Genomic DNA, 10,338 nt, shown 5'->3' with positions numbered 1-10,338 from the left:
CTCCTGAAGAGGTACCACAGAGAAATGGAAGCTTGTGTTTTATTTGTGGGCTGTCAGCCCCACTTCTGCCCCATGGGGAGGTAGGAGGAGCAGGGTAGAGGGGAATGGAAGAGGGGCTAAGATGGGGCTGACTGCAGCTGTCCTTTGTAGACGTATTCCAGGGCGGTGGCAATGGTGCGCATATCCAGCTCGATGCTCCGAGCCCAGTTCTCCACATCCCCGATTTCCTGGGAAGTGGAGAGGGTGGGAATCCACAAATCAGGGTGGGTAGAGTGTGGCTTGGGGAATGAATGGGGGCACTTTCCACCTATGCTCTACAAAGGGCTTTACTTGGACCCACCAACTACCTTTACCTTTTTCTAGCTTTTCTGACACTGGGGCCATAGATGGGGCTTCTGGGATCATCTCCACTTCTTCCTTTACCCTAGGCCTGAGGTGACTCGACTGGAGGTATTCAGTGGGGGCCCAGGATGGGGCTGGTGATGTAGGGAGTGTGGCCCACCTTGAGTGCCTGGTTGAAGTTCTCCACCATCCCAATCCATTGGCCTGTCTGCTTGGCAAACTGGGCGGCCTGAACCTGCAGGGTCTTCACCTCATGGTCCAGCTTTCTCTGGTTCATGTAGGCTTGGGCCACTCTAAAGGTTGGAGGAAGGAGGAGATCAACTCATCCAACTGGTAGGAGTGGTCTCTAGGACTAATACACCACTGCAAGAGTAGGGGGCCAGCCAGGAGTCAGGCTGGGCAAAACCTCATGATTTTGGCCATTCCGGGATATGATACAAAGCAGACTAGTATGTGCAAATGAAGCCAGCTCCTTTTTCCCATTCCCAGGATTCCCTGGAGAGCCTAGCTGGGAGCTGACTAGAAACATACCATCCCCTATCCCCAAAAGGAGTTCCCGAAGCTGGGTGGGGGAAGGGAGGGCAAACCTGGGTGGGGGGATATGCCTGAAGAAGCTGGGAAGGAAAAGAGGGCATAGGGAAGCTGGGAAGATCCAGCAACAGGGACACATCTGGCAGTGATTGGAAGCCCAGAGATCTGTGCAAGTAGTTGGGAAAGGAACTTGGGCCACTCCCTGAATCTGGGGTGGGATGGGAGAGCAACCCCCTCCCCAGGAACTCAGGGTAGAGAGAAGATCTCCCAGGGGCTCAGTCTTGGCTCAGTCTCTCTTCCAACCCTTCTCCTTTCGCCCACACAGATGAATGAAAACACATGCACACTTTCTCCTTTTCTTCTGCTCTATGTAATAGCTTTTCTTTTCTCCTCAATCAAGGTGATGGCTGTAGTTACCATTACTGCCAAGATGTTGGTATCCCCAACTCTCTGCCTGCCCTCATTCCCCCCCAACCCTCCTGCAATAACTGCATAATAATTGTGCAATAACTGTTTTCTCTTATTGGCTGGTGAATCTTTCACTTCCAACCCCAAAGCTCTAGGTCAGCTGGGATACTCCACATCCGGTGCCCCCACCCACTGGAATCTGTGGGGGCTGGAGGGGGCACTGGGTTGGTGGGGTGGAGAGAGTGGGAAGGACACCTGACAGCGGCTGGGATAGACTAAGCCTTTGTGTTCCTTTCCGGGGAATGAGAGAAGCCGTAGGCAGCAACACAAAACCCTTTCTAATCTGGCTTTGGCTTAGCTGCCCTCTAAACTGAAAGTGGGGTGGCCCTTAGCAAAGGAAGAGGAGAGGGAGAAGCCAGGGCTAACCTCACAGCAGAGGCCAGGAGGCGCCAATGTGGGAAGGAGGAAAGGGGGTAGACCCTGTCCCTTCTCTTTAGGGACAGCTGGGCCACACTAAGAGGTGGTGTAGAAGCTGAAGCAGAAAGAGCAGGGGGCTCCCAATGCTTCAAGATTTCCCTTGGAGTTCTTAAAATCTCAGTTTTTCTTGTTGACCTCCTGCTTTCTATTATTCACACTGAGTAAAGGGAGAGGTCTGGGGCAGGGGTGGGGGTAGGGGGAGATCAGAGGCTCCAACCATAGCCTTGTCTTCCCCTAATCTTCCCCAGAAATGAGTAATGAAGATGACAGCCCCTGCCTGGCTCAGTTGGGTGACTCAGTCTCTGCATTCACAACCAAGCTATTCTACTTGCTCTGGGATGAAAGGCATCATACTGCCTCCTTTCTTCCAACAGACGGCCTGTCAAATCATCACCTCTGCACTCTTCTGGGTTACTCAGGGTCAAGAGACAATATTCTTTGCCCCTTCTCAAGTCTTTGGTTATTATTGGCATTCTCTTTTAGGACTGGAGCAGGGGGTGGTCCCTGGAAACCCAGAAGGAAGGGCAGAGACAGCCGGGCTCTGCTGTAGCTCCTGGCATAGGTTCTGCTTTCACCTCACCAGCTGTGCCATCTCCTTCCTGACAGCTGCGCCCCAGGCCTGCCAGAGGGTGGGAGGTAGAGGAGAGGGTGGTAAGCTGTGGTGAAGGAGGGTGCCCTCCCTCCCACCAAAGTGACAGCTGGACTTGGAGGGGTAAAGGGAAGTGGGCAGAATGGCATCAAGTTGTGAGCACTAGGGGTTATTGTGGGGAGGGGAAAATCTGGCTGCTTCTCCAACCACTGTGGCTGCTCCTCCACGTCCAATGTTAGGGGTCAGAGCTGACTCAAGCCTCGCTCCATAAACTTAGACTGGGTAGGGAATGAGTGGAACGCCTCACCCCTTCAAGAGCACTCTGCGGTTCGCTAGACCTTGCCAATTCCTAAACTTGGGCAGGGACAGCTGATGTCCATGGGAAGAGGTTCATACCCCACATTGAGGTGATCCACCAAAGCTTCTGTCAGGCAGGTCGCTGCAGTGATAGCCTCTCGCCTCCTCTTCTCTGGGGGGGAGAGGAAAGGAACCGGAATGGCGACTTGGTTTGTTGAGGGGTGGTGCTGAAGGTTCCCAGCCCATTCATTACTATTCTGCTAGTTGCGGGGACACCTCAACCAATCTCAGAGTGCCAGACCTGAAAAGGACTTTGCCAAACACAAAGCAAGCCTTTTCATTTTAGAGGTGAAGAAACTGGTGCCCTGAGAGGGGAAGCGACTCGCCAAGGGACGCTAACCAATTAGTGGCAGTGTCCAGGACTCCAGACTCCCAGGCACTCTTTTCCCACTCTTTTTGGCCTAAGGATTGGTAACTTCGGATTCCCAGCCCGGGTTCAGGAAACAAGGGCCCCGCGCCTGTCTCGATGATTTCAGGCCTCCAAGAATCCAACCTCTGTAGGGTCCCAAACACCCTCCCCCGTTCAGGGACGTCCCTTCCCACTTCCAGGACGAGAGGCTGCCTGGACCAATCGGCACAGAGTTCCCTGAGCAGTGGGCGTGACTAGAAGGCCGCCGAGACCGAGAGTAGGAGGCGTTTGCAGAGGGCGCCGGAAAGCTGCTAAAGGGAGTGGAGTCCGTTGGCACGGGAACGGAATTTCCAAAAAAGCCACCTCCCGTCCCCTCCATGCCCGTGCCACTAGCCCTCGCCCTTCCCTGGATCTGGGCCGTTACTCGAGGTCCAGGCTCGGGGTGAGGCTAGGCCGCGGCGGGAGAGAGACCCGATGTTCGGCTCACCCTGCAGCTCCTTGCGTTCATTCTGCTTGGCCTGGTGTTCCTTCAGCAGGCGGGACAACATGGTCGCGTCAGGCTGGGGACTGGGGTGGGGCGAGCACTCCCGGCCCCCTCCGATTCCGGGAGCGGGGACGCACACCTCGGCTCCAGCAAGGCCCAGGTCACGTGACCGCAGTATCACGTGAGGCCGAGAACCTCCCCTTTTGGAGACGGGTTGGCAGGTAGTGACCATCTGGGCCGGGAAGGGAGAGAATAGTACAGGTTTGGGGACAGGTGAGTTCTTGTCTTTATCGAGGGCTCACTTTTTGGTGAGTGTTGGAAGAAGTTTTCTTTAGCACCCATATTGCAGAGCCCGTTTTTAACATCTCCTTTGGATCTCAGGCTCCCGGGGCGTGGTGGTAGTGGTGAAGAGGGTTGGTTGCCAGGCTGTCCATCACAGTTTGGTTGTTGAGGGAGCAGAGGCCCCCTGGACTCATTGAAATTCTTTTCCTTCCTCGCCTTTCCCTCCTGGCAGCTCCGGCTGGTTCTCAGTTGATTCTCAGCTCCCTCCCTCTAGGAGGGACCTCTTTCCTTTCTTCTGCAGCCCTCTCTCTTTTCACCACCCCTCTGAGGTCCCTCAGCGCTGGGTGATCATTGTAGAGAAGCAGCATTTTCGGCCCTTAAAGCGGCCTCCTAGGGAGCTTTGCTAACTTGGCTGGCTCTCTGCGGTGTGTGTGCAATTCAGTCTCTGTCCTTTTGTGGTCAGGGAATGCGAACCCATTTCAGTCTCAGTAGGAGAGTAAGTGCTGCTGTCAAAGTAAAAGGTAAATTATTTAACACCTCTTTGAACTAAGAAAAATGCTTCTGGGATTAACTCCAATAAGAAAAAATTATAAACATCAACATATTCTTGCCACTGCCACAGTCTCTCTTGGTGCATGTGGGGACAGAGCCAGGAGCGCAGTTTCCAGGCTCTCACCCTCACGTGGAAAGGTGCTCACTCGGGTAGTAAATGGCCATCAGGCCCTCACGTGGAAAGGTGCTCACTCGGGTAGTAAATGGCCATCAGCCGTGACAGCTATTTGGCCGTCAGCTGTAATGAGTGAGTCATTGGCCACTAATATAACTGCCATGGCTGTGCTAGCAACAAATGGAGGGCTAGCAAGAAGATGGTGGCTGAGCTAGTAAGAGCGGATTGCAGTTAGCACCGCGGATTGCAGCTAGCAAGTGAGGTTGGTTGGCAGAGAGAAGTGGCCGGCAGTGTGGGGACAGCCCCAGAAAGCAGTTTCCAGGCTCTCGGCCTCATGTGGAAAGGTGCTGGCTCGGGTAGTAAATGGCCATCATCTGTGATTGGATGGCCATCAGCTGTGGCTAGTTGGCCGTCAGCTGTGACCAGTGAACCATTGGCCACTAATATAACTGCTGTGGCTACGCTAGCAGCAAATGGGGGCTAGCAGCAAATGGGTGGCTGAGCTAGCAAGAGCGGATTGCAGAGAGGCGGATGCTGCCAGTGAGACTATAGTGACATGACTCCCCTACTTATGGCTCCGTGGGTGTTCCTTTTTGGCCTCACCATGTCCTGTGTTCTTATGTGGGGAGCGGGACCAGAGACCCTGCAAGACTCCCTGCATGACAGGCAGGTTTCGGATAGTGTGGCTCTTGCTTCCTGTGTCTCCAACCCAGCCGCCAGTGAGAATATAGTGGTTTGACTCCCCTCCTTGTGGCTCCGTGGGTGTTCCTTTTTGGCCTCACCATGTCCTGCGTTCTTATGTGGGGAGCGGGACCAGAGACCCCGCCTGACACCTTGCATGTCAGTGCACCATGCACTAACATGCTGGGTGGCTTTGGGCAAGTTGCTTACCCACTCTGGATTTCTGTTTTCTGAGTAAAATTAGGGGGTTGGATTAAATAAGTGATTCTCAACCCTGGCTAAACATTAGAATCACCTGTGAAGTTTTTAAAAAATGCTCTGGCTCTCAACTAATTAACTAGCACTCTGAGGGGTAGAACCCAGGCATTAAGTATTTTTTTAAAAAGTTGTTCAGGTGATTCTAATTGCATTGAAGGTTGAGAATCCCGGGACTAAACCATATCTAAAGTTATTTCCAACTTTGACATCCTCTCATTTTGTGATTCAGTTACATAGTTGAAATTGACTGTATTACATCAACTTGCTGGGGGAGGAGAAATGGGTGCTTGACTGAGTTAGAATAAAACATTTTTGAATTTTCTAAGAAAGAGTTGAGGATTGCTGATTGCTTGATTCATTCAGCTATTTGCAGAGTAACATCTTAAATCCTGGGAGATGTGCGACCATTAAAGGATTAGTGAGTGAAATGGTTAAGTGGAAGTATAAAGCAGAATGTTAAGCGCCAAAATAAAAAATTCTGAATAAAAATGCTGGATACTTGGTATGTGTCTATGCTTATATGTGTACTATAATTTCTTTTTCCAACATTTCCTGAGTACTCACCGTGGGTCAAACACTTTACCTGTATTCATTCATTTAATCCCTAGAACTATCCTGTGAAGTGTTAGTATTGTCATCCCCAATTTGCAGATGAAAACTCTCAGGTACAGAGCAGTGAAATAACTCACAGCAGTAGAGCTAGGACACAAATCCAGGCTATCTGACTGTAGAGCCTGAGTGTAACCACTGCACTTTACTCCTCCATGGGAGAGACCCCAGGAGAGGAGGCCCTGTCTTTTGTCACTGTGCCCTTCCAGCTTGTGGGGCATCAGTTGAAGAGAATCCTGGCAAGGGAGGAGTGTTTGGGAAGAGGCTCCTTTCCAGAGAAGGACTGATCAATAGAAGCGGGAAGAGTGAGAGCATTACCGGGCAGCCTGGCCCAGTCCTCCCCCAACTCTGGCTCCTCTTCTAACTCAGCGAGCCAGCAAAATAGAAGCAGATTGGAAGATGCCTGGTGCCTCACTCCCAGACCTGTGGGGCCTGGGAGAGAAGGGCAGGGCTTGGAAGGGATGCCAGACAATGGTGATATGGGAGATGTGAAACAGAGAGCAGGGGCTAATAACGGGGGTTGGTGTTGGGGGTTTCAGAGGTCAGTCTGTGAATGTTAAGATTAGGCTGACTCAGGGAGAGTGCCAGGCTCATCCTGTATTACCGTCACCCCACTTGGCACAACTGTCTGACATTTTTCACAGTAAATATAGAGACTGCCAGGATTCTGTAGGCATCAGCCCTGCCCTCCTCTCCTGCACACTGGCTGTTCCTTTGCCTTAGAGCTGGGAGAGGACATGGATACCTGTACCTATATCTAGTCTGTATCTGTATTTGGGGGCTGCAGCTGATCTCTCTAGGGTCATCCTCCAGCTGCTCTTTTTCTGGGCCCTTCTTGCTCACTGTTTAACTTCAGTTTCTGCTGTGGTTGAAGCTCAGCTCTCTCTGCCTTTGGTAGAAATGGATGCAAGCTGCATGCATACCAGGAGAATGACTCTTGAAATTTGAAATCTCTTTCTGACCACCTCTCTTTACAATTTCCCACCCAGATTATTTTCCCTTAGAATAAATGAATGCAATTCCATGCTCTTTTCCTCCGCCGCCCGTTTCCCTGTTCTTTTGTGGTCTCTTTCAGACTTAGCTTTAATTAGCAAGCTCCAAGCTGACTGGCTGTCCTTAAACATTAGGGCCGGAAGCTGCTGAGTTGTTGGGGTTGGGTGAGGGCTGAGGGAGGACATGGAGAGAGTGGAGAAGGCTTCTCATACTGGGAAATCTGGCTGGGCTTCAAGAGGGGGGTCACTGGTGGTGTGGCCAAGTTCCAAGTGTTGGCTTGAAGCCAGTGCTCAAAGAAAAGGGGCCCTCAAAACAGTTTAAATGGTTCCCTGTGGGAAGTGACTGCCCAGTTCTCCCTAAGATGCAAGGGTTTCCCTTGGATTCTCAAAGACCAGAGTGGTCAAGTCATGTCTCTACTGACTCTCCTCAGTCACATTTATAGTCTTTCTTTCCCAGCCACTCCCATAATTCAAGCTTTGGTTACAGCCAGAATCCAGAGGCAGGCAGAAAGATTCCAGTGCTGGAGAGGCGCGTGGGGTGAGAAAGGACTCACATTGTGTGTGGTGGGGAGGAAAGGCTGACCCTGGGACACATGCTCGAAGGCTCTGTGTGTCCTGGAAGTGTTTGCTTGAAAGCTAGAGACAGCAGCCAGAAAATAAGGATCTCAGATGGAGGGGAAAGAAAGCTGTTAGAGGGGGAAGGGTCTGGAGAAAGCTTCAGATTCCACTCATAAAGGGGCCAAAGTCTTTTCTGAGCTTGGGCATTAATAAATTTTTAAATTATTTTGAAATAGTTCTAGACTCAGAGGAAGTTGCAAAAATAGTACACGAAGTCCTGTGTACCCTTCCCCCGCTTCCCGCAGTGGTGACATATTATATAGCTGTCGCACAATATCAAACCAGGAGGCTGACATAGCTACAATACTGTTAACCGGCCTATAGACCTTATCTAATTTTCATTAGTGCTTTCAATTGTGTGTGTGTGTGTGTGTTGCATGTGCGTGTATTTCTATGCATTTTTAGCCCATGTATACCCTCAAATAACTACCACCAAAATCAAGATACAGAATTCGTCATCAACATGAAGGAATTCTGAGCTATCCTTTTATATTCAACCCTCTGTATCCTGGCAATCACTAATCTGTTCTTCATCTCTATAGTTTCACTGTTTTGAGAATGTTATATGAGTGAAATCATATAGTATCAGCATTGGGTTTTTTTAATACATTTTTATTGGGGAATATCGGGGAACAGTGTCTTTCTCCAGGGCCCATCAGCTCCAAGTCGTTGTCCTTCTGTCTAGTTGTGGAGGGCGCAGCTCACTGGCCCAGCCCTCGTTGAATAATCGAACCAGCAACCGTATAGTTCAGAGCTTGCGCTCTAACCAACTGAGCCATCCGGCCACCCCAGCATTGGTTTTAATTTAATGAATTCCCAAACTCTTGACTCAAATACAAGTTCTCTGGCAGGTTGTTTATTCTAATGTTCAACTTCCTCCATCCTCAGGATCCCTCTAGCGTTTTCATTTCCTCCGTCACCTATAATATTCCTACAATATTTTGCTCTCCACCCCAACAATCTGGTCTCACTTCTCCTTTAGGGAAGATCTGCATGTCTAAACTTACTAGGCTGCTGTAGGGCTCTTGCATGTTCCCGCCTTCTCTTGCCCCACTATTTATAGCCAGGCTAATTTTGGGTTGCCTTTCTCTCTCTTCTTTGCTGCTACTTCCTCCTGTGGCGATGAGGTGACTTTTCAAATATTTGGGCAGAGGAGGTCAGAAGCAGATTCTTGGCATCTGATTTCAGCCTTGGATTTAGCAGGAGCCAGTGAAGTGGCGCTGGAGGGAGGCAGAAGCTGCAGGTGCAGAGACGGAGGCAGCTGGGGTTCTAAAGCCATTCTGATCCTGCTCTGGGCTGAGTCGCGAGTCCCGAGTTCTATCCTGATTTTACTATTCTGTGTTTTCGTATCAGTTCTTCTCTACTGTCTGTGGCTCTGAAATCGAAAAGGGATGGAGAAGGCATATGTGGGGGATAACAGTGGGATCCTAGTTCCAGCCTGCCGGCAGCACCTGTTTAGAGGCGTGGTAGTTCCCTGGAGGGGATGTCCACAAGTGTAGTGTTGCAAAAATGGAGGCCAAAACCTTCAAATGCATAGTAATTTACCCAGGGCAAGGATTGTCCCAGGGCCATCAGAGTGACAGCCTAGCTGTTTGTTTGTTTTAAAACAAACAAAGTGGACAAAGAAGTAAGAGAGGCAAAGGGAACACGCACAGAGGAGCTATGTAGGATATATGCGGGAACTTTTGAGAAAGGGATGGAGAAGAGAGAATCTTAAGAATATAATGTCTGAGGGGCAGAGAAAACATTAGAGACATTGAGAAATAGTCTGAGAAATATTCCAAGTTACAGAAACAAGAAGGCAGACAGAAATAGAGTTTGGGATGAGACAAAACCAGATAGTGAGAGAGAGAAGGGAAAGATGGACAGATAGATATACACAAGACAAACACCCACTAAGAAAGACAACTAGTAAGGGGAGGTGGGAGCAAGTGAGGTTCCAGTTGTGCCAGATGATTTCCTATCTCTCTTCCTGGCCCCATTTCAGGATAAGAGTTATAAATAGAAGAGAGTTGGAAAATGTCCCCCCTCCCTTTGCTTCTTTTTCAGCCTGAGGGGAAGGGAAAAGAAAAGGGACAGGCCATTGGTCCCTGTGGAGATCCCTGCAAAGTCCCACCCAGCTCCAGCCTGGGCCAGCCTAGGACTCTGCCCACTCCCCTTTGGAGGGTGGGAAATATACAGACCTGGGAAGTGTCTGGGACCTCATCCTCTCCATCTCTCTGCCCCTTGGGTCCAATCTCTTTCATCTTTGCCTTTCTTTGGCACCTTCCTTTTTTCCCAGCTTATCTTCCTCTTCCTCTATCACCTTCAGTCTTGTGTGTGTGTGTGTTTTCTCTTCATCCCATCCCTTGTTGATAAAACTCTTGCCTTTCTTTCTCCATCTCTTTTCTTTTTTCTGTTTTCTTTCTACCTGCCTCCTTTGCTCCCCTCCGCAGACCTGCTGAGTTTTTCCTCTCTCTTCTTGTCTATCTTTTCCTCTGTTCCCCTGAATGCTGACGAATGTTGGGCTCTGGGGGTGGGATGAAAAGGGGTGGGAAGTGGTTTGAATCGAACAGCATGAGAGGTGCTCCATGTGACCAAAGGGCAAGGGAGTGCTAAGGGACCACGCGGGACCCAGGCCCGAGACCACTCTCTTTTCATCTCCTCTCTGCCTGCATATCTTTCTTCCCAGACTCCTTTAGCCTCATCGACTTC

At 50.3% G+C, this 10,338-nt stretch overlaps 1 protein-coding gene across 1 annotated transcript; it reads right to left on the bottom strand.

The window, feature by feature from the left end:
- Positions 1 to 22: 22 nt before the first annotated feature.
- Positions 23 to 3,626, bottom strand: BLOC1S1 (biogenesis of lysosomal organelles complex 1 subunit 1). Its single transcript, XM_081059586.1, has 4 exons — positions 3,541 to 3,626; positions 2,744 to 2,816; positions 503 to 635; positions 23 to 227 (listed from the first exon to the last, which is right to left on the bottom strand). Exons 1-4 carry the CDS (start codon positions 3,599 to 3,601, stop codon positions 117 to 119), a joined length of 378 nt encoding a protein of 125 aa, XP_080915712.1. The 5' UTR covers positions 3,602 to 3,626; the 3' UTR covers positions 23 to 116.
- Positions 3,627 to 10,338: the final 6,712 nt, after the last annotated feature.

This window comes from Rhinolophus hipposideros, assembly GCF_964194185.1.
Source record: "Rhinolophus hipposideros genome assembly, chromosome: 9".
Classification (NCBI taxonomy): domain Eukaryota; kingdom Metazoa; phylum Chordata; class Mammalia; order Chiroptera; family Rhinolophidae; genus Rhinolophus; species Rhinolophus hipposideros.
The sequence above is the reverse complement of the archived record's forward strand: the minus strand, read 5'-3'. Positions and strand labels throughout refer to the sequence as shown.